The 24668-nt window shown below is 42.6% G+C and overlaps 1 protein-coding gene across 3 annotated transcripts in view; it reads left to right on the forward strand.

The window, feature by feature from the left end:
* Positions 1–24668, forward strand: part of FNDC3A (fibronectin type III domain containing 3A) — a 57699-nt gene that overhangs the window by 12823 nt on the left and 20208 nt on the right. For 2 of the 3 annotated variants that reach the window (XM_035102058.3, XM_035102059.3), the window contains exons 3-11: positions 7438–7579; positions 10741–10816; positions 12454–12530; positions 17088–17325; positions 18440–18718; positions 20897–20952; positions 21689–21840; positions 22718–22777; positions 23812–23950. In XM_035102058.3, coding sequence (XP_034957949.1) covers positions 7487–7579; positions 10741–10816; positions 12454–12530; positions 17088–17325; positions 18440–18718; positions 20897–20952; positions 21689–21840; positions 22718–22777; positions 23812–23950 — 1170 coding nt within the window. In that variant the 5' untranslated portion in view covers positions 7438–7486. The remainder of the gene's footprint in view (positions 1–7437; positions 7580–10740; positions 10817–12453; positions 12531–17087; positions 17326–18439; positions 18719–20896; positions 20953–21688; positions 21841–22717; positions 22778–23811; positions 23951–24668) is intronic. The other variant, XM_035102060.3, reaches the window with a different exon arrangement.

Raw genomic sequence — 24668 nt, forward strand, 5'->3', positions numbered from 1 at the left:
TCAGAGCGGTTCACAGGATAAAACCAGAATATAAAACCACAAAATACATAATCAAAACGAAAACGAAAACAATAACACCCTCCCAACATATTGAAATAAATGGATCCAAGTTAGTCATGTCCAAAAATTTCAGTGGGTCTAATCTGAATAGAAATATCATTGAATGCAATCCTATGTCTTGCACTGTCACATCATTAGTGTACCTGCCCTAGTATTGCCAATTGACTGGCAGCAGTTCTTCAAGATCTCGAGGTAGCTTGCTCTCTTCCCTCCCCTCCTTGCATTATTAAAAGCCTACCCAATGATTTGTGAGAATATTTCAGGGGTGGGAAACTTTTGGCCCTCCAGGTGTTGCTGAAATACAACTCCCATCAGCCCCAGCAAATAAGTGGCTGTGATGATGGGATTTGTAGTTCATCAATGTATATGGAGAGCCGAAGGTTCCCCACACCTGGAATATTGGGTCATGGTACTATGAGATGATACCCACAATGCTAGAGCCATTGTAGAAGTCCTGTCCTGAATGGTTCTTGGTTTTTTGCTTTCAAATAAAACTAGCTGTTTATTTGTTTTACTGTTACTACTAGCAGTTACAACTGTAGCCAAGCAATACCACGGATTTGTGGCTGACATGGTGTATCTCCCATTCTATTAAACCTACAGTATTGAGCTTCCCGCAAAGCAAATGGTCCACTTCTTCTCTCCCCCTTCAATGTGATTGTGGTGTATATGAAAGAGAACTCTTGGTGGGATCTGGATGAATGACAGCCAGTCTTATTCACCCATGGCTCCCTTAAACTCAGTTTCTCTTAGCTTTTGGGGCATAGAGGAAACAAAGTCCAGGATTCTCAACTGCAAGGTGGACTCATCCTAGATGATTGCATTGGACAGCTAAGATACAGATCTTTATAATAATGTGGTAAATGAATCTCCTAATGCTAATATGGAGCTAATAATTTTGCTTCAGACACTTCTGCAGACTATCTTTGTAAATGATTGTATATATTTTTTAGGGAGTGATAGCATAGTTCATGAGGAAATCTACAAGGAAGTCTCTTGTACTTCAGAGTGTTTCAGGAATTATATGTTTTGTTTTGTTTTTTTCAAAAAACCCTGCAGTGGTTTATCCCTGCCACAGCCAAAGCTGTTTCACATATTAATTATTTGGCTATTTTCCATCTGTGGACACAGAAAATGTTTGACTATGTGTACTTGTTGAGCAATACCTAAGAAACATGTCCAGTGTCTCAACATAACCTGTGGTACTTTTCTGGATGGAAGCCAAATATTATACGCGAAAGAGGGGTGCATATAAGCTCCCTTGGGAAACATTTAACATTATTTCTAAAGATTTAATAAAAAAACATATATTTAGTTTATGAACAGATTGCTATTATGGAGAGGTGATGGTCCGTGCCACCCCCCTCCTTCCCGAAATTAAGTTATAACAGGGTTTCTGTCAAAAGACTTCCCCCCCCCCCAATCTCCCTTGAATTTTGCAATATGGAAACCAATTTGCCTGAAATGTTCGTGTGTGGTCCTTCTGTAGTGGAGAGAAGCCCTTTCAAAAGTAATCTAACAAGGTGTTACAGATGTGTTTAACTGGGGGAAATAGCAAAGGAGAGGCGGTCCAGAAGTTTCAGGTTTGTAGGGGGCTTTGTCTTCAGTCATGGGGACTTATTTCTATGACTGCATTCATATTAAAGGTTATTCAAAAATGCCTGCCTCTGGGGATTTTTGTCTTTGCATTTGCAGGGCCAAACAAACATGAGTTATAATGAATTGTATGTTTCTCAAAGTTCAGTATTGGGGTCAATGAGTCAGAAGCCCAAAAGAAACTACTAAGCTTTTATTCTTGCAGGTATGATCCAACTCTAGGGATCTTATTTCACATGTAAACCTTTCTTAAAGTAATACTGTTTGGTACCTTTTGAACAGTGGGACGTGGGTGGCACTGTGGGTTAAACCACAAAGCCTAGAGCTTGCCGATCAGAAGGTTGGGGGTTCAAATCCCTGCGATGGGGTGAGCTCCTGTTGCTCGGTCCCTGCTTTCCAGTAAAGCTGGCAGGTCTTTGGTTTTATGTGAACTGTAGTGGTCACACCAGCTGATGATGCTGTGGACAACTCTGTGTTGTATTTTAACATTGTAACATGTGCCTCTTAAAAATTCAGCCTTTTAATAATGGATTTCTGATGTTTACTCAAAAAACCCAATCTCTAAATGCAAATCACATGTTTTAAATCATGTCAGATCAAGAGCTGTCAACAGACATAGCAAACACAAGAAAACAATAGCCCCAGTAAATAGCATAATAACATCCAACCCATACTCTATTCAAGTATTGCAGTACATACTAAGGTACAGTGGTACCTCGGTTTGCGACTGCAATCTGTTCCATGGAGGCTGTCGCTCGCCGAAGTGATCGCTCCCCAAAGGCACGCTTCTGCGCATGCACGAGCTGCGCAGATCGCATCTGCGCATCCGACGTCGCAGAATCCGAATGTAAACACTTCCGGGTCTGCGGCTGTCGCTCGCCGAAGCGGTCGCAAACAGAGGTTTGACTGTATTAGATCACATGGAGGAGGAAGTGGGCCTGCTTATTCAGTTAATATAATAAATAAAAGCCAGCTATTGTCCTAGTTGTCTCACCTTCTAAGTCCTGGGAGTTTCCCAGACCTGGCTATAGCATGTGTGAAGCAAGTAGGGGAATGTCTGCACAGGGACCAGGTCTCAAATCTTTTGCCTTCTCTCCACCCACTCTAGCTGCCTCTAGCTTTCTCTTTCTCCCTAGATGTGTTCCTGGTTTCATATCATGCTTTCTAATCAGTAATTAAGCTACAGTTTCCTGTTTGGGGAAGCTGTGATTTAACAAACCCTGGAAATTTTGGATTATGGTACACAGGAGGATGGAGGATAGAAGAGGCAGAAGGAACATTCATTCCCAGTCCAAGAAACCAGTTGATTGAGATTGTTTTGTCTTAATCAGGCCAGTGTTTGTGTTCTGGGTATAAAGGGCAATACTATGATTTAGCTTATTACTAGTGTTCAAAGTGCTTCGCACAGGTAATCATCATAACCTTTGCAACAACTCTGTAATGGTATTATTATCCCTGTGTTGGGGGCTAAAACCAGCTGGTAAATTTGTGGTTGGGGTAAGATTTGCACTAGAGACTGTTGCTCTCTGGTCTTTTTGTATGCATCCTTTACATGCAGAAGGGTACAGACAGGGATGGGAAGCGGTGGAATGCTTATGCAGAGCAGATTTTGCCCTGTAGTTTTGGAAGTCACTAGGTCATAATCTTTCCAAATATTTAAATTGTACACCTCAGTATCTTAGTGTCTTATAATGTCAGTCTTGCAGCCCTGTTCAATATTAACTGTATCCAAATAGACTTTTGACATTAGCTATTAAATGGCACTTATTGAAGGCAGTTCTTCAGTTTCAACTTGAAAGTTGGTTGAAATCTGACAGGAAAGGACACAATACATTCCCAAGACTGTGCCACTTTAGATTGCAAGTAGGGGATCACATATTTACATGCCTCCTCTGTAAAAGAAACTCGCTGCACTCGGAAAGTTAGCATCCATGGGAGACCATCCACTTATGCTCAAAGGCCCCAATGTGATGGTCTTTTAGAAGCTTGGAAGACTGTATCCAACTGGACTATCTGTCAGGGATGAAGGTTAAATTGGCAGGCTGTGAGGGACTTTTTAAATGGTATTTTAATCTGATTGAATTTTAAAATGTTCTAGTGGGAATGTGCTGCTTGTAGATTCTTACTTGCCCAGACAGAGCCTTTAGGATGGGCAAAGAAATTTATTTCTGAATCTTACAAGTCATTCATAATACTGGAATACAATGTTAATCTCGCATTGTGCTAGAAACCAGAATTTGGGAAAGAGACTTAAAATGCCACCCATGTGTTCTGTTCTCCCCCAAGTTGCCACCTGCAACTAAATATGTTTGAAGCATGTTTTTCACAACCAGCTATATTTTTAAACAAATAATTTGAATACTTGTTGAGCAATGACTCTGTCCCAGAGGGCTCTTCCTTTCTTGCAGTCCTTTTCTGCGTTGAGAATTAATAGAGAAAAGAAGCAGACATAATTTAAAAAAGAGTCTCTTGAATTGTCCTTGCATGCAATATTCTTTTGACAAGCTGGCTACCTTTCTAATACTGGTTTGTGGACAAGAAAGTGTCTGACTCTTGTTTCAGTGCTAGCAAAATTGCTGTCATGGAAAGGTGAGAGTGGGGGGGGGGAGCAGCATACTGCAGGACATCTGGAGGACAGTGGATTTGCCCTATCGGTGGAGATCGGCACCCAGTATTGAACTCTGCAACAACTACCGTGTTTCCCCCTTTTTAATACGTAGTCATAAAGTAAGCCAGGGCAGGATTTTTAAGCAGTTGTGAAATCTAAGACACCCCCTGAAAATAAGCCATACCTTGTTGCGTTCCTTTAGAGCGCAAGCGCTCGCCTGGCAGGGTAGAGTTACACGGAGGGATGCGGAGGAGGGAAAGCGCTCCCCCATCCCCCATCCCTGCCAGTTTCCATGTCCTGAGGCTGAGCGGCGGCGGGAGGCCCGCGGGTCCTTCCGCGCCGCCGGGGCGACGGACGCCGGCGAGAGCGCTGCTGGCTCCTTCTGCGCCGACGGAGTGTCGTGGGCTGCATGGCCCAAAGCTGAGCGGCGGCGGGAGGCCCGCAGGTCCTTCCGCGCCGCAGGGGCGACGGACGCCGGCGAGAGCGCTGCTGGCTCCTTCCGTGCCGACGGAGTGTCGTGGGCTGCATGGCCCAAAGCTGAGCGGCGGCGGGAGGCCCGCAGGTCCTTCCGCGCCGCAGGGGCGCCGGACGCCGGCGAGAGCGCTGCTGGCTCCTTCCGTGCCGATGGAGTGTCGTGGGCTGCATGGCCCAAAGCTGAGCAGTGGTGGGAGGTCCGCAGGTCCTTTCGCGCCACCGGGGTGACGGGCGGCGAGAGCACTGCTGGCCCCTTCCGCCGGATCAAGGAAGCGGCCTGCCGGGTCGGTGCCCAGCAGCGCCGCGCGGAGCAGCAGATCGAGTAAGCGGCCTGCAGAGTCAGCGCCCAGCAGCGCTGCACGGAGCACCGCCTCCTCAATCCAGCTCGGGGCTGCTGGGCACTGACTCGATCTGGTGCTCCGCGCAGCGCTGCTGGGCACCGACCCGGCAGGCCGCTTCCTTCATCCGGCTGAAGGGGCCAGCAGTGCTCCCACTGCCATCCGTCATCCCGGCGGTGCGGAAGGACCCGCGGACCTCCCGCCGCCACTCAGCTTCGGGCCATGCAGCCCACGACGTTCCGGCGGCACGGAAGGGACCAGCAGCGCTTCCGCCGGCGCCCTGGTGGCAGGGAAGGACCCGCGGACCTCCTGCCGCCGCTCAGCTTCAGGCCATGCAGGCCAACCAGACCCAGTAGGCCGCCTCCGGGATCTGGCAGCAGCAGGAGGCGGCTTGCTGCGCGTCCCGAGCCCTGAGCCAGCAGGACCCAGTAAGGAGGTACCGTACTTATAGTAACAATAAAAAAGACACCCCCCGAAAATAAGCCATAGGCTTATTTTCTTGAGTGAAATAAACATAAGACGGTGTCTTATAATGTGGGAAACACGGTAATGCACTCTTTGGGAAAGTAAATGAGTTGCCAAAGGGGGCATAATTGAGTGTGTGTATGGTATAGGAGAGAATGGCCTCAAATACTTTGGTATCTGGGGAATTTTGCATTCCACTTCACCCCCAATTATAGCCTCATCACGTGTTCCTTTTGAACTCTGTTGGAGCCATTGTCATCTAAGCCAATGCACAGCCATGCAGTGTTTTCTGATAAAACCTTCAATCCTATCTTTATAGTGTTGAAGAATTTCAACTTTAAAAAGAGACTGAAATTAGAATCTCAGGGTGTCCACCATGGATTGTGGAGATAACTTAAAAGTTAGCTTGAGCAATAATCTGACAGGTGGACATGGCTCAGCTCATATGTAATGCCACACCATGTTCTGTCATTGCATTTGAACCTATAAACTTTGGTTTGCACTTGGCTTCCAAATTATTCGGATGTAACAGTAAACTACAGTAGTTTCCTGTGAAAAGGTGAGAGAACTTGAGTGTGGAAGAGGTGAGCACATAAACCCAATATTCACTCCTATTAAGTTAAACCATGGTTTGGAATTACCTGTGAACCAACCTGATATCTACCTTTAAAATAAATCTGGAGATGATTGCCATTTCATATTCTTGGATGTATTCTTGTCACCAAAAGATTAACACTTTCCCAGCAATGTTGAAGGAATTTGAGGGACCATAGCTTAAAGGTAGAACACATATTCCACATGCACAAGGTCCCAGGTACAATTCCTGGGATCTCTGGGGATCAGGTAGCAGGTGATAGGAAAGACCTCCGACCAATACCCCAGAAAGCCATTCCCTGAATGTGCAGGACAGCACAGACAAATGTCCAAACTGGTATGAAACAGCTTCCTTTTAGTTACACAATTCCAGCAGGCAGCTCCCTCAAGATTGTGTGCTGTAAAGCCTGACCAGGAAAGTGGCAAGTGGCCTAGGGAGAATAAAGGTGCCTTTCTATGTGATCAGATCCAGAAGACAAATCATATAGACTGCACAACCCATTTGACCCTGGACCAATCCCTTTTATCCATTTCAGCAAGCAGAGCAACATGGGCCAAAATGCCCTCATGTGCCTGCAAGCCAAAACCATTGCATCCTGCTCTGTAAATGCAGCTACAACATGGCTGAACAACCAAGAAGTTAATTTCACACAGCAAGGAGGGAGCAAGCTAGAAGAAAGAGCTGGTAGGAGGAGATTAAGAAAAACAGGTGCCCCACCCACTTTGGGCTCTAGCCCTTGCCCGTTGCCTGTATAATTATAACTCTGGTTAAGAACTTAATTCGTTCTGGAGGTCCGTTCTTAACCTGCAACTGTTCTTAACCTGAAGCACCACTTTAGCTAATGGGGCCTCCTGCTGCTGCTGCACCGCCGGAACACAATTTCTGTTCTCATCCTGAAGCAAAGTTCCTAACCCAAGGTACTATTTCTGGGTTAGCGAAGTCTGTAACCTGAAGCGTTTGTAACCCGAGGCACCACTGTACAGCACCTTTTTCATCTTGCTAATTGTAGAGGCATATGGCATGGTGCATGGGTGGAAAGGTATAGGCAATTCTAAATCTAATGTAATCCAAACACTAAAATTAGTTACTGGTACGTTACCCCGAGTCACACTTGCGTGCATCTTTTAAAAACTGCTGATTATAGTTCTAAGGTGGGCACTTTTGGTAAGATGTATCCCCTTATCTCCTCTTGCACAGACATTTTGAATTGTTGTGCTTGAACTTTTATGATCAGGGGACTGTGTTTCAGAGCCAAAATATCGAAACTTGCTGATGTTGGAACTGTTTTTTTGTTTCACCAGGTGATTTTTTTTTTAAGGAACTGTCAACGAATGATCAATTCTCGCTGTAATGGCAGAGCAGCCTCCTCCATTAGAAGCCACACCCGCTTTGAATGAAGTGCCACTTCTACCTCATATGGTCAATGGGGACAACACACAACAGGCAAGTGGACCAGCATGATATAAAAATGGCCAAATTGTTTGGTAGAGGTGACATTCTACTCTGTAAACACTTAGATTTATTGTTTTCAGATCATGCCCTCTGTAATTACAGATATACCAAGGGAATAGTATAACACAGCTCCTGTAGCAATGTCAGTTTGTATGGATATCTTAATCGTGCCAGTTCTCCTCTTTCGTGTGGCTGGTTGTCTTTGAAAACTTCACTGGATGGCAGAGTTACCCAACATTAAAATAAAGATAATGGGACTGCAAAAAAAAAGGTACACTGAATGAGGAAAAGGATCTTCAATGCAGTAAAATAAATCCATGCTAATTTTCAAAAATGGATTTGACATGTATACATATATGTTTTGTAAATTCAGCAAGTGCCATAGAATGCATGCTCTTGGCTTGGCTTCAGCTTGGCTTTACTTATGAGTTGAGAGTTTAATTCTGTGCCTATATTGCAAGAGGTGAGTGGATTACATTATGGCTTGTCTTAAGTTAATTATCCTGTGTTTATTCTTCAAGGCTTTTGCGAACACGCAACTGCAGGTGCAGATTTAAAATCTGGATCTGTTTCGATCTGTATATGGGATAATCTTTAAGATGGTGACACACAGTCATGGAATGTTGACTCTTGGGTTCATGGAACAGAAATCCACCAACACTGTTTTCTGCCATGATTCTCCTTACTACATTGAAGATCCCTTTCCTCTCTGTGCAGCCAGTTCCATGCAACAGGGGGTGGAGACCTAGTGTTGGGGGTTGGACTTCAGTTTCTCCAAAGCAGCCACCTATGACACATTATAAGTATCTTTGGGGACCCAGGGAAGACTCCAAAGCCGAACATTTTAATAAAGTAAATATTTTATTCATTGTACCCTGAGTCTTTGAGCCAGGTATCCTCAGAATGTCTGTGCATTTGTTTCAATGAAGTTCATGCAAGAGAAAGTTTATATTATTTAAAATATTTTTACCCTGCTCTGTAATCAGAAAGGCTCTCAATGTGACTATTAATTTGGATATAATCTATTAGCTCTTGTGGAGAAAAAAGCTTGTTCAGTATGAAAAACATAGTTTGGCAGTAATTATTTTTCTGGTGGTGTTAGGTCATCATTGACCTTTCCTGTCCATATTATATGATCAATATATGTGTGGACTTGGCCCTTTTCTGAGTGTACATTTTCTGTCTTTGGTTATAACATTTCTAGACAAAACACGCTGAAAAAAAGAGCATTTCCATATTTAGAGGAATTAAGCTTAAAATCAAGGCACAAGCTAGCAAAACTATTTCTAAATTCTATGAGAAGCTGCTCATTTTGACTTTTAGTTCTATAAACATGGTACAAAGCATACTTTGTAGAATCACTGTGCGAAGAAGCAAACCTTTAAAATGTTGTTTTCCAAAAATAATGGCAAAATGCTGGATTAAGAGCTTGAAAAGTATTTAATTAGCTATTCAGAAAGCTGTGGGCTACAAATGCTTGTAGAAAAGGAAGACAACTGTGGCTTATGTTTTGAAATCATAGGCACATAGGAATTGGCCTTGTCAAATCAGAACATTGATCCATCTAGTTGAGTACACTGACTAAGAGACCTCCAGACTCTCATGAAGAAGTTTTCCCCAGCCTTAAGAGAAGATGCCAAGGATTAAACCTGGGACCTTTCATATGCAAAATATGCTTTACAACCCTTCCCACTTCTGCATATTGCAATACATCACCTTCTACAGTTCTATCCTTGGCTAATTCCAGCATGTGTTTTCACATTTTCTGGGCTCAACAAACAAGTACAGGGCATCACTAGACTTTCAGCTGCCTTTCTGCCTTGAGGCAACATTCTTGGGAAACAATGCAATTTGCCACTACACTTCTCTGGTCACAATGTAAGTGTGTGTAGAGGAAAGGCTTAGTTAGTTTACCATGAATTGATTTAAACAAATGATTGATCCACACAGTTTTGCAGAATGGATGCTGTAAGTTCAAGGTGCTGCTTTCTTTAAAATATTTTAACTTATATGGGAAGCTGCCTTATACTGGGTAAGACTATTTGCCCATTTAGTGCAACATTATCTATTCTGACTGGCAGAAGCTCTTCTGGGCCTTGACTGCTGCCTGATCCATTTCATATCACCTGCTACCTCACTCCCTAACTTCTAGCTCATGGACCTAATTAGGACCACCAGACCTTTCTGTTGGATCAGCAAGTCTGTTTCAGCAAAGTCATACCCACCTGCCCCACAAGCTGATATCGTGACTCATTGCTGATCAGCTGATTGATGGTGCCTACAAAACCCCATGCTTTTTAAGCCTTTGGGGTTTGAATGGGCAAAGGAAAACAGCTCACCTGATGTCCATAGCTGTCAAGTTTTCCCTTTTCTCACGAGGAAGCCTATTCAGCATAAGGGAATTTCCCTTTTAAAAAGGGAGAACTTGCCAGCTATGCTGATGTCATTGTAGCTTCAGGTGATTGGCAGCTGTCCGAAACTGATTAAATTGTTCAACGTACCAGAAAAAGTCTGCTGATATAAATTATTTAAAGTTAAAGCAAATGTGGTACATCTCGTTGAGTATATTGGAGGAAATACTCCCACAGATACTCTGGGCACAAGGACATTGAGGGCTTGGAAGATAACAATGTACACCTTCAACTATCTCAGGAGCAAACAGACACCCACTGCAGACAGACCATTGCAGGTTTCATACTCTTGCCTTTCAACAGTTTGAGCAGCAGAAATATAATCCCAGTCCTAAATTTTTGAAAGCAACTAAAATTGGGATAGAAATGTTTGTTTTTTCTGTAATTGGTCTTAAGTCACTTAGACACAAAGCAATAGAAAATTGGTGTATGGCACAAAAGAATTGCTTCAATATGGCCAGGAAAGCTGTTCAAAAGCATTCATTTCCCCCCACCCCCGCACAATAAATGACTAATAGGTGTACTGAGCAGGCAGATAGATAAAGTCTACTACAAAATAATTATGGAATTATTTACAAGGCTGCTACAACTAATATTTACATCCCTGGTTACAGAATAGTTAAGTGCAGAAACAGTTTAGAACTAATATTGTATTGCCAATATTTTCACGTGTGTGTGTTCTGGGAAACAGTGTTGGTTCTAGATGCGATTGAAAGTATTGTTTGTTTTGTTTGTTCTTAGGTTATTCTTGTGCAGGTAAATCCAGGAGAGACTTTCACAATTAGAACTGAAGATGGACACATTCAGTGTATCCCAGGTGATGAATTCATACACATTTATATTATTTGCCTCCTGAAACTGCTTTTATTTGATTTTGCATGCCTTCTTGTGTCAGTACATTAAATCATTGTGGTTGGGACATACTATCCAATGTTTATGATTTTGCGACAATATAGAGTCTTTATTCAGAGGGACCAAACTTTCATATTGGTTGATTACCTGCTACTAGTCAGGGTCACTCTTCTACCAGCATGCATTCCTCACACTCACACAACCTGTCCATAATTAAATCATCCAGTCCACAGGCAAAGAACACACAAGGTTCCTAATGGAGCAAATAAATTGAAGTGGCTAATGCAGGGAAGCCAAGTGCTAAGTGTCGCATGGTGGGTGTAACCCAAGGTCATGCTGCTAGTTTGATCTGATGGAAACCTTTCTCAGCCCAAGCACGATAAACAGTCAGATCATGAGTGTAGCAGAACTCATCCAGTCTGACTTCATAAGGGAATTTTCATTGGGCATATTTCCGTGCACCCAGCAATCTGTCTCTGTGTCAGTTTCTGGTGCCTTGGAGGAAGTAGAAGTTTGGGGGGTGGAAGGAGAGACCTTCCTTAATTCCTGTGGGATGCAACAAAGATCTGAAAGTGCATAAAGGAACTTAATATTTGACAAAACTACTTGCTGTCTTTTCACTGCATTAGTTTAATTTGCCTTCAGTAGTAGAAGGCAATACTAATTAAGCATTATTCTATTTCTGGAACAGTTCACCAAGTGGGAAGCAAAACAGACCATTCATTAGACCATCCATATATATTATCACACACCCACATCCTCATTGCATTTTTTTTTGTTTGACATTCATACTGGGATATTGTAGAACATGCAGGCTTAGCAGTAGCCATTGGACTAATTTCTCCTAGCATGGGCTTTGCCAATTTACTTCCAACTAATGACCCAACAAGCCATAGTATAGCCTGCTGGTGCACAGAGCAGGGTGCTGAGGAGGCATTCTTGATTACACCTGGTCCATGCAGGGTGGAAGTCCAAGGTTAAGAACATTGATTTAAACATATTTACATATACGTTTTTTATATAAAAACAATCATTAGTGGAGTGGCCATTAAGTTGGTGTACTTTTGGGGGGGGGTTGTTACTGCCATTTAAAAGTATTAATAAAATATGCTACCAATATAAATCTGCATAAGTTTTAATACATTCATCCAATGATAGCATTAGTGTCATTGAAAATCTGCTTCAGGTCTTTGCATCAGTAATTGAATGTGTTCATTTTCTTGAGACATAACTTTTCAAAAACATATCTCTCTGGTTTCATGCTTTTCTGTGATGATTTCCAGCAGATTAGGAAATTCTCTTAGGTTTGCCATTTCTGTGAAGGCTATCTCTGATACTTCCCTTGGTGTTTCCACTTCTTATGTCCATCAACCACTCTAGCTATACAGTTTCTTACTCAACCTGGTTTGGCCAAAAACCCTGCAGCATTCTGAAGCTTTGAAGAGGCTTGAAAATTGCTTTGAAAACCTTTACATAAGAATGAAATGTGTATGCATATGCATGATCACCATTTAGGTTATCAGATTGTCAAATGAACCATGACTGCACACACTTCAGCACAGTATGCAGATGTGAACACTCTGTTGCTTGGTTTCCTTTTAGGTCCAGCACATGTTCCTATGATGTCACCAAATGGTTCTGTGCCTCCAATCTATGTGCCTCCTGGTTATGTATCTCAGGTAAACAGTAAGAGCCTTTTTTATGGTTTTGCAACAGAGAGATTTCCCAAGAAAAAAGAAAATGATTTCCCACTTAACAATGATTTATAAAGGTGTTAAATGGAAAGTGTGATGGAAGCAGATCTCCTCTCTCCTCTCACTTGCTTGCCACATTAAGGCTGCTCTTGCTATGGACCTGGTGCATCGTTTCCTAGTCTTTTTACCATGGTTAGGAAATCAGGTGCACCCTGCAAGCTACCTGCCCTCTTTCTCACCCTCCCCACTTTACCATGTAAATTATCTTCTTTCTTTAAACAAAAGTGTTGTTATCTGCACTGTGCTTAATGCTGTCTGTGGTTTGCTTTTAGCATAATTTGAAATCAGGTTTTGAAACTACTGGTGCATTTATTTAAATGCAAGTTACTTCAGTTAATGGTAAAAGGGGAGGGTGCTAGACTCCATGTCACAGCCATGAATTGAGATTAGGAAACTGATGACACCCAATTGTTTTGGGTGATAAAAACACAAAGGGATTCCAGGGAATCTCTCCAGACTGGGTTGAATGGGCATTAAAATGGTGAATGGGATTCATGTACCGTAAGGAAGTATAAAATACACTCTAGCTTTACATACACTCTAATGGGGTCTGAACTGATGGTGACTGACCAGGAAACAGATATTGGTGGGTAGCGTAGTGAAAATGTTGACCCAGTGTGCAGCAGCTATTAAAGAAGCACATTCCAGGTGGGGTATCATAATAGTTTAGAAAAAGGAATAAGGGGGACATGACAACGGTGTATAAACTTGAGCATGAAATGGAAAAAGCACATAGAGAGTAGAAACTACCGTAGAACCTATGCCATGCAATGAAGCTGAATTTTGGGAAAATAAGAAAAGACAGAAGGAAGTGCTTCACCAAGCACATAGTTAAACTATGGAATTCTGTACAACAAGGTGTAAGGGTAGCTGCCAACTTGAACAACTGTAAAAGGGGATTAGGCATATTTATGGAGGAATAACATTATCCATGGTTACTAACTCTGATATCTGAATACTAGTTGCTTGAGAATGCGGGTGGGAAGAGTGCTGCTGGGTTCATGTGCTGCTTGTGGGCTTCCCATAGGCATCTTATTGGCCACTGAGAACCGGATGTTGAACTACATGGGCCTTTGACCTGATCCAGCATGGCTCTAGCATCCTGAAACATAGTTTCCCCCCCAAACACGCATTTGTTGCTTCCTAGTGGTCTAAACAGTTGATGCTCTCTGTCCTGTCCACTACAAGGCAGGTTCTTTGAAGAGGAACTTGGCCAGGACCTGAACCAGGAGACACAGTTCATGAAGCCAGTATTTATCTTGCATGTGTTTGAGACAGTTGCAGCTTCTATGGTCTTGGTTTAGGCCAGGGTTTCAGTGTGTGTGGTTTCCATACTTTGTTTGGCAGCTAGTCAAAGGAAACAGGCAAGGGAATACATTGAACAATTATTGACTGAGCCTTATCTCACCCATAGTTCCAGACTGAAAGTATAGCAACACAAGTAGCATGCTATTCCCCCTCTACAAGTCTTTAATGATGATGACATTCTCATCATTATTAATTTATATTCTGCCTATCAGGGTATAAATCTTAGCAAGGTCGCTTAAAAGTAACATTCAGTTACTTATTTTAAAAACACTGTGAGCAGTGTTAACATCTTTAAACACAGCACGATCCTTCCCACTTCAGGTGAGGGAATAGTTCCTCTAGAACAGGTCCTTTGTTATTTCTCCAAGAGAACAGGGTGACCTAGAAGCAAGAGTTTGGGGGGGGGGGGTTGCTGTAACTTAAAATAATTTCATGAATGAGTTGGTGCTTGCCATTGTCTGGAATTGGGGATCGGGATCAATACAAACTCTCAGATTCCATTAAGAACCTAAGACTCTATCTTGGAGGGTATATATGTACAGGGAATATATGTATATGGTTCCTTAACACTGCAGCTGTGGCATCCATTCTCATTAGCTTAAATGACTCAGGAGCACTTTGCTCTGAGTGTTGAGCCCATCCTAGGAGAGAACCCTTTTAGCGCTCTTGATTCATGGAGCTGAGTCAGGCACTTCCTAGAGTATGCTTATCATTTCCTTTTGACTCTGAAAGGGAATCTTTGAGAAGGCCTTGAATTTCAAGATCTTCACTGTAGTACCAATACACATTAGAACAGGCTTCCTCAAACTCTGCCCTCCAGATGTTTTGAGACTACAATTCCCATCATCCCTGACCACTGGTCCTGCTAGCTAGGGATCATGGAGTTGTAGGCCAAAAACATCTGGAGGGCCGAGTTTGAGGAGGCCTGCATTAGAATCTATCAATACATTACTATCGTGGTTTAGAGAAAGGATGTAGAAAATATGTTTTCCTCCTGCCTTTTAAGAACTTTTAGTGACTGTCTCTTCAGCCAAAGGGTTCTTGGGGTTACCCAAACCATCTGATAGCACTTCACATGATAAAGATTGTGCAACACTCAAACTGGTCCTTTGACCCTAAGGTTAATACACATTTTAATAGAGCATCAGTTAATCCTGCCTATTTGGGGCCAGTCCTTGGGAAAGCATTTGGCTCTATCTTGAGAGCTCTTAAAACAAGTATGGAGAACCTTTGGCCCTATAGATATTGCTCAACTACAACGTCCATCAACCCCAGGAAACATGGTCAGCGGTTTGACAGAAGTTGTAATTAAGCATCATCCACAGGGCCAAATATTCCACATACTTGTGGAAGCTTATTTTCATGGGACAGAGCCTCTTCCTTTGCCAAGTAGGGAGTAAAGAAGGTGGAAAGGGGGTAGCCATAGAGGTATCATTGGCCTCTGTTGCTGCATCAATAATCACTGGCTTTAGTGAGGAAGTGTGTGTGGCCTTCTAGTCCAAATGCAAGCCAAATGTTAGAAAACAAAAGACCTGCTTGCTAGTGGAGGGAGGGGAGAGCATCTGGTGTTTGTTTACCACATTTTGGTCCAGTTAGGAAGAATTCACTGGGAAACCAAATCCTTCTGTCTGTACTGAGCTGCATTGGTGCAAACAGCAAAGGCCAGTCTGGGTAAGAGCATTTATTTTGCTCCCAATGGCTACATGAGGTGATCAGGAGCTTCATGCCAATGGGTGGGAAGGTGGACAACAGAGGCCCTCACTCATAACACAATAATGCTCTACCCAGTCTGCCAAACAGCTATTAAATCGCCCACCCATCCTGCTCCAGTCCACCAAATTGCTGTTGGGCAGGCTAATGGAAGCATGATTGATAATATAGGTAGGGAAGCTCAAGGTGAGTTGGAATTTGGCAGCAGAGGGCAACTTGGGCATCTGCATAAGCTGTACAGAAGGACACCAAGGATTGGTCTGAAGCCATGGATTGTCCACATGTGGGCTAGTTCATAGAACTGGCATATTAATGTACTGTATGTACATTTCCTGCATTTTTACTGAAATGCATGAAGTACTTAATGTACCTCAGCTTATGCTAAAATACCGTATTTTACCGTGTATAACATGCCCCTGTGTATAAGACGTCCCCTATTTGGGGGGACTCAAAATTAAGAAAAGGAGGATTGCCCTCATGTATAAGACTACCCCCCCCTTTAACATTATTTTTAGTTAAAAAAAACACTAGTCTTATACATGGAAAAGTACAGTACATCGGATCAAGCACACCTATGCTCATAACCAAGTAAGGAAATATTTGGGTTTTGTTTTATGCTTGGAGGTCACATTTCAGGTGACCTTTCTTGTAATAATCCATGGCTCAACACATTCTTTCTCCCTTGAGGACAACTGTTTGCCATCAGATCTGACTTATCATAACTTGGGAAACTCTAGTTGTGGGTGTGCTTGGCATGGCCAGTAATACCAACTTTCTGTAATTCCTGTTTGGCCAGCTAGGAAACTATGTGAGAACCAACTGGCTCGTGCTTCAGGCAGAAATTTTTTGTTAAAGGATAGGATATTTTGTTTATGATATACTTTGACCCAATACAAGCTGTGGATCAATGTTGCAGATGGCCCATAGCATGCTTTCAGTTAACTCTTTAAAATCATCAAAGTGCTGGTCCAAGAAAAATTAATGCTGTACAGTTTCATGGATACAATAGGTTAAGTTTGAGAATGAAACCCAACCATTGCTCCACATTATGCTTAGGTTTCATGCTAGACATGTGACATCTTTCAAGTGGGTTGTTGCCAGGACTTCACATGAGACACAAACTTTTGACTTACTTGCCCGGAAGTGTATACATTATTATCTGTGCAGCATGTTAGTTACTGGATTTTAGCTTGTGGCTGGTTTTGCTGATATTCAGCAATTGGGCTGAAGAGCTGGTACTACCTTGAATTTTCCTGAACATCACTGTAGTAGAGCTAGTGGTGGGGTGGCGGTGGTACGGATCTTGTTTGTTGGAGCTGCAAGCCAGTTTGAGACGTTGACTAACAATGTGATTCAAGATGGATATGCCCATTTTTTTTGAAATTGGTTAGATTTCTTTAAAAATCAATGTATTTGTATTTTAAAACACACACATACATACAACATATTGGTTTTGCATTACAGGTGGTGGAAGAAAATGGAGTCCGGAAGGTTGTAGTTCTGCCACATTCTACTGAATACCACCCTCCCATGCATTCTCCTCCTCCTCCCCCTCCCCATGTGACCCATTATATGCACCCTCATCCTGCTATGCTACCCCATCCACCTCATGCAGTGTATCCTCCGGTTCCGGGATCAGGAGAAATGCCACCGCAGTTCGTTCATCAGCATACAGCACCACAGCATCTTTATCAAGAACAGGGTAAGAAGAAGTGCCCTTATTAGCTTCCCTGTATTTAAAAGGTCTGATGCTTTCTTTTGGGCTGCTTATGTGCCCTTGCAGCTGATGCAGATTGCAGCAAGTCTGTTTCCAAGTGAGATAAACCCACAACAAAAACAGTGCTCTGTGTGCAGTGTCTTCCCACTCACTCTTAGGCACAAAACCCCAAGTGGTTTGGGTCCTATATAGCCTAGATGTGGCTTTCTAATTCACCTTCCTTCACAATATTTAAGAATAACAAGTGTTTTCTTCATTGCCATATACGAAGGCCAAGCAGCAAGAATTTGCTGATACGCATTCTTAGCCGCTTCCCTATCACTATTGATCTCATTTTCTGTAGGGCAGGAGTTTGCTGGTGTATTGTGCTTTTGGAGCTAGCCTGCAGCCTTTCTTCCTTGCTCCCTCCAAGCTGTACACAGGAAATAAGGCTTTAAAAAGAGCTCCTAGGTGTGTCAAAACATAGCATTCATTTCCTAAGCCTAATTATGCAGGGTGGGGAAGGGCACTGCCATCCTAAAGACAGTTGCCACCTCCCCATACCAATTAGGCATAAAGCTCCAATTGTTGTTGGTGGGAGCTTTTTCCTTGGTTTACAGCTCAGTCACACCATGCTTGTTGAATTGAGCAAATCCTATGGAGTAAATGGGCTTAGAATTTCAGACTTAATTGCCATAGCTGGCTCTTATCTTGTCCCATTCCCCTGGCAGGTGGAGTTGTTCCTTGCAAATCACAACCAAGTGGACTAGTGAGAGTTAGAAAGTTGAAGCTTGCAGTATTTCTTTCTTATACACACCCCTCAGAAAAAAATATATCCTGGCACTTGCCTCTGTGTTATGGTAGAAAACTGCAGCCATTCTTTCTTTTATACACATGTGCACATATGCTATCTATGTTACAGTTCTAAAATTAGCTTTCAAGAATAATTAGTAGCTACAATAACTGTATTTGTTTCTTTTATATATATATCGGATGTCTAATCTGGCTAAACCTTGAAGGCTTTTACGTTTGGTGGGAGGGGGAAACCGTATCATTGAAAATGAAAGTCTTGCCCTTATGTGTCCCATCTAATGGGCTCTCTTTGCTGGTGCCCCTATAGAGACCCGTTCTCATGGCAGAGCTAATTTTCCTCCGCGAGATGAAAGAACTCTCAAAATGCAAGAGCATTTGAAGAAACGGATAAGAGACCGACAAGCTAGTGGAAACACAAATAATAAACCGAACAGCCCTCCTTCCTCACCTCAGAAAGTTAACAGTTCGTCCAGCGCCAGCGTTCAGAATGGACATGGAAAGGGACAGCAAGGGTCAGGAGGGCAAGGCAAGCAGAAGCAAGCAGGGAAAGCCAGGGAAAGCCAAGCAGCCAATTCAGGAAAGGGAGGTAAGTTGGAACTTTTAAGGGACATAATGTGTGTTTCGTATAGTATGTGTATTCTGCAGAGCATTCTTATGAAACAAAGGAGGAACCACCTGTCTGTGTTCCTTTAGAGTTTAAAAGTACATGTCAGCAGTGTTGACAGTAGAGAATGTCAGATACGATGCATCACATCTGTACATTGTGTGGCAATGTGTTCATTATGAACGTAGGTGACTTGCAAGAGAGGGGAGCTGGATCCTAATGTTTTCACTGAAATGAAAAGCATGCCATTGAAAATGTTTTCTTCTATTGTTGTTGGCATCTTCATATTTGCAGTCTTTCTTTGGAAAAATCCTTCTGTTTCTGTGGCAAATGGCCAGGGATGCTGGGCGTTTCAGGGCAACAGGACCGGGGGGGGGGGGGCCACGACTCTGGTTCCCCATTCCTGGTGTAACGTGAGAGCACAAGAAGCCAGGATGCATATACTAAAAATAAAGTACACATGGCAATCTAAAAGCAAATATTAAGAGTACCACATTTCAAAACTCTGTACAATATGCAATATGAAATGATTAAGCCACTGTCTGGGAAAAGATTCAGGTTTCCTTAGACCACCTTTCCATTCTTGGGCCTCCCCTCCCAATCCCACCCCCTAATCTTCCTCTTTGCCAGTGAGGAGTGATTTTTCCCCCCTTGAGGGACAGTGGTGAAGAGGTGTTTCTTGTATGAGGAAATTAATTATTAGAACTTAGAAGCTTGATGTAGAACTACATTTGCTGGACTAGCTATGGCTGAAATCTGATGTTTGTGTGCATTCATACACAGCCAATGATAGGTGTGCCCAGTTGGACCTGAATGCTTGGTGAATTTACCCATACAATCAGCCACAAAATTCAGTTATACCTTCTGGATTTCAATGGACTTCACAAAAGGCTCTTATTTAACAATACAGTATTGTATTGTGTACTGTTGAAGAGCAGAGGCTCGCACCCAAAGAACCATGAGCCAAGTTCCCCATGCAGTGGGGTTTCCCACATCCTCTTCCTTCTGTAGCTGTTTGCTCCTGCTGAAAAGCTGCTCCTGGGGGTCAGGGAGCCCTTTAACAATATGCAATGTGGTGTGGGATCCACCTTATGTGAGAAAAACTGTATTCTCTTTGCATTAGGGGTTATTTGGATCCAAGCCAGAATGTGCACATACGGTGAATCTGTTACCTGAGTAATAAATGCATGTGTGCTTTTCTGAATGTTGCTGCAGACCAGCTGAAGCATACACTTGCACCTACACTCTTGAACAGCAGTACTTTCTTTCAGCAGTGCAGTGCAGTGCATCTCTGCCAGCTTGGTTGGCTTTGCACAGAATTGGCAATGTGGGCATTTCAGAGGGTGAAATGGCTTACTATTAAAATAAACTACTGCTGCTTGAGAGCATAGGAGCAAATGCACTGTAATTCTTGCAGTGTAGTCTCATTGCCAGAATTGTAGTTTGGCCTATCATGGAAGGAAGAAACAAAGGAAGTAATCATTTGGAAACTGTGTACTGTATCTACAATAAAAATAGATAGACCTCATTGGCAAGTTGAAAGAAAAAGGTACTTCATCTACATTCAGACCTGAACCTCAGTACTTATGAGGCTTCCCTGCTCCTGTTGACTTACTCAGTCCTCTGCATGAATTAGTATCCTGAACCTTGAGCCTTGGCAGGATAACTAGAAAAACTAACATGAAATTTATCTGAAAACATGAGTATGTATATGCATGGGTTTTGCTTTCAATCGTTTAAATGTTCCTTGCTGAAACTTTAGTCTTAATTATTGAATGCATAAAATCCCATCGTATCATTCCTTCAAACTGTCTTCCTAAAATAACGTAGCTGATGAACAGGGTTACTGTTAAGACTTTTAGCACAGTAGAATTTTCAAATTCCATCATTCAAAGGAAAAGCAAGATATGCACAGATTCTTGATGCTGTGAGTCAAACTCAAAGGAAGTCTGTGCAGCTCTGTTATTTCTGCACACTTTGAATATGTAGTTGATTCAATGGTCAAAACAAATAAGGGCAATGAAGTTTGCACAGCATTTACTGTTGTTCTAATAAGTGTCCTGATTTGGTTTGCAGTTAAATAACAAATATTTTGATGGGGGTTTTCATTTCCTCTCCATCTCACAATGTGGTGTATGTTTATTGTTTTATTTTGTTTAGACTCTGATACAGAATCTAGAAAATCCCAAGAACCCTTAAGCATCAATAAGCCTACAGTAAGTAGTGATACATTTTAGACGTTATAATAAGCATGTGGCATATCTTTTCAAAATAGACATATCTGTTTACAAAACCTGGCTCAAACAAGAGTTGTTTACAATACTTTAGAATATGGCAGGATCCTTAGAAGGAAATGGAGTTTTCATAGTTGATAAGTAACTGTGGAAAATGACATTCTGTATGACTTTGCTATGCAAACTCTAGTGAATAGGTGGAAGAAGCAAATGGGTGTTTTCTGATCTTTGATATTGCAGTGGGACATTTAGGGAAAAGTCAGCCATAGCTGTTCTCTGAATATAAGACACCCAATTTAAGGGGTTTGAAGTTGGGCAACATTCAAGTTGAAAATATTTTGAAATCCTTGGTATGACAATTATGGGGTTTGACACAAAGCCTGCTTAACTTAGAGTTTTTTGGTGAATTTTGAACCAACTTCACAGCTGGGGAAAGAGGAGAATGAGAAAAGTTACATAACTAGGACAATCACCAGACCAAAATAGGTGACCAAATGTTTTACTTGACTGCCTGGATATCTCTCTCTCTGTCTCTCTGTCTCTCTGTCTTTCTCTGTCTCTCTCTCTGAACCATCAATACTGTCAACACATAAGACTACACAAGAATAATGGGCTTTATTTTTTTCAACTTGTGTAGGGGAAGAGTGCACCCACCTGCATTTTTTCCTAATGCTTCTTGAATATTCTAGAAAGTCACATTATTCACCCTTTTTTATAGGTCTCTGAAATACAAGCTAGGTCAGCAGTCGTGGCTTGGGATCCTCCTTTTGTGGTGCAAAATGGTGAAACACATCTCACCTCTACACAGTTCAGATACGAAGTGGCAATCTCGAAGGGTGGTAGAAATGGAAAATTTAAATCATTTTATGTGTAAGTCCAGTTTCTTTATTTTATGACGCAACTTATCTCAGCTGATACCTTGCTCACTTTCCATAGAAAATATTTTAGACAGAGTTGATGGATTTTTTTCCAGTGTTGTTTTTCAAAGGACAGCCTAGAGGCAGAATCTAAGGGAGCTTTGTGAATAGGCCCACATAAGTTAGCCTGCCCCCCTCCCAACCAAAATATAATTCCTATGCAGGATGCAGATGAGGAATGGAGCACCTAATCTCTCCTTTGCCAGCCAGTTCATTCACCTTCATGGAGTTCTGCTCCTGTAATTCCTGATATTCCTGGGCAATGGGGAATTGCATGCAGACAAATGCTAAATTGTGATGTCCTGGGAGATAGAAGTTTTGAGATACTAATCCAACATTGTGGGAAACTATGTAGGATATTAAGGACGCAGGTGGCGCTGTGGGTTAAACCACAGAGCCTAGGGCATGCCGATCAAAAGGTCGGCGGTTCGAATCCCCACAACGGAGTGAGCTCCCATTGCTCGGTCCCAGCTCCTGTCAACCTAGCAGTTCGAAAGCACGTCAAAGTGCAAGTAGATAAATAGGAACCGCTCCGGCGGGAAGGTAAACGGCGTTTCCGTGCACTGCTCTGGTTCGCCAGAAGCAGCTTAGTCATGCTGGCCACATGACCCGAAAGCTGAACGCCGGCTCCCTCGGCCAGTAAAGCGAGATGAGCACCGCAACCCCAGAGTCGTCCGCAACTGGACCTAACAGACAGGGGTCCCCTTACCCCTTTATCTTTACTATGTAGGATATGCTTGACAGAACAATGGTGGTATAGTTTGCATAGGGTGTTGTTGTTGTGGAAACTATCTAATTATCACTATCATAATGGGTTCTTCCTTTTGCAGGGAAGAAGAGATGACTTTTATTCTTAATGATCTCAGACCGGCAACTGATTACCATGTCAGGTGGGCACCAAGAACAAAAGAATCTTGAGAACACAGCAGTTGTTGTTAAAAGTAGCTGAATTGCCCTGCAGATACCTCCCTTGTTTGAAGTTGCTTAAAGAGATAAGGATTTGGAGAAGGTGGGGGAAGGCAGGTGATAAAACTGAAAAGCGTAGGCCTACAAATGGTGCAATAGATCTTTTCTTTACTGTTTTTAATAATGCTTCTGGAGTTGCATCAACATACTAGACCAGGGCAAGCGATTTTAATTGGTCAGGCATTTAAAACTGGTTTTATGACCCCTGACTGCTTTTTAGTTTTATAATTTGTGCCTCTCATTTTTGTTGCTCGATCTATATTGATTTGTATTGTAATGTATTATTGCACATGCCCACACAACTACCATTCCCTGTGAATCCGTCAGGGTGAAGAGTTTTACATATATAGATATCAAATACTACTCCCCCCCCCGCAAAATATTTTCCCCTGAGCCTCAGTACCACCCTAAGTGGTGTTAGGGTACTTGCAAAACTTGCATTTGGGGGCAGAGTTACCCAATATAAAAAGTAACCTCAGAAGAGTATTGCCCCTTGGTGGCTAGATTGTTCCCACCTATGCCATAGTAGTCAGGCTCTGAGTATAGTGAAGGCCAAAATGAAGGCAAGTGTGTTAAGTGTTCCAATCAAATTCATTAAAGACGTGAAGATGCGTTCTTCTAATCCAAGTGTGGCTATTCTTTATGCACACGCAGAGGACTGGAACCAAGGCATATTCCTTATTGAAATAGGTATAAGATTGTTATCTTCTCCTACATTTCAAGCCTGGTGAGACACAGGCAATGGGTTCCTGAAGGAAAAGTGTGGGGGGGGGGGCGGAATTCTGTTCTTTGAAACTGTTCTTAGGTGTGTGGGGAGGCAGACCTGTAACATGGTAGGAATGTTATATTTGCCAAATGCAATCCTGTGACTCAAATCATTATGACCAACCACAGTCTCAGCTTTCAGATCTCAGTTCCATTAGCAAAACTGCCTTAACTTTTTTTTTTAATCATACAGAGTTATAGCCTCAAGTAGTACGACAAAGGAAGCTATTTCAGAGCTGGTGAGTTTTACTACAAATAGTTGTGAGCCAGACCCTCCAGCTGCACCGAAAGTAATCAACAGAACCAAAAACAGCCTGAATTTACAGTGGAAGGTAACTGAAAAGCCAAAAATGGATTTTAAACCAGGGTTTTTTTTATAGCAAGATTTATAGCGTATCTTAAGTAAATCCAATTGTTCCTCTAATTGTGAACTCTGTGATATAGTGCGGATAGAAATGGAGCTGAAACAAGGCAAATGAGAGGGAGGTACTGTCATGCTTAGGAGAACCCTGTGGTATGCAGAAGTACAAAAAAGGGAGTGAGTTTGTGTGCGCGGCAGTGAGGATTGAGCATGCTCAGGACCATATAATGCTGGGTGTCAATTGGAAAAGAAAACGCTGGGGGAGTAAAGTGACCTGCTTCAAAGCCCTTACTTACAGCTTACAGCATGGGTGAGGGACAGCTTTCACCCCAAGAGCAACATTTCAGTGATGGGCAAGTGGGCCAAAGGCAAAAGTGGGTTTAACAGCAGTTGCAACTGTTACATTTGGATTGTAGGCTACATTCCGGCCATGCAAAAGCCAAAAGCTTCTACATGCAAACATGCACCCCCACCCCTTCTAGCTTCCATCCATGCAAGTAAGAGGCATTAACTTAGTCCGAGGACATATTGCGTCCAGGCGAAGTCACTAGAGGAGGGCTTGGAGCAGGGCTACTGAGAGGCACGACCTGAAAAGAGCCCTGAGGGCCAGATAAGAAGCTTCCTGAGTTTGAGTTTGTTCACCTCGGTTTGTAGTATCCAGGAGGAGACTGGCTAGCTGGCTCGCTGCA

Source organism: Zootoca vivipara, chromosome Z2, assembly GCF_965207765.1.
Source record: "Zootoca vivipara chromosome Z2, rZooViv2.hap1.1, whole genome shotgun sequence".
NCBI classification, from domain to species: domain Eukaryota; kingdom Metazoa; phylum Chordata; class Lepidosauria; order Squamata; family Lacertidae; genus Zootoca; species Zootoca vivipara.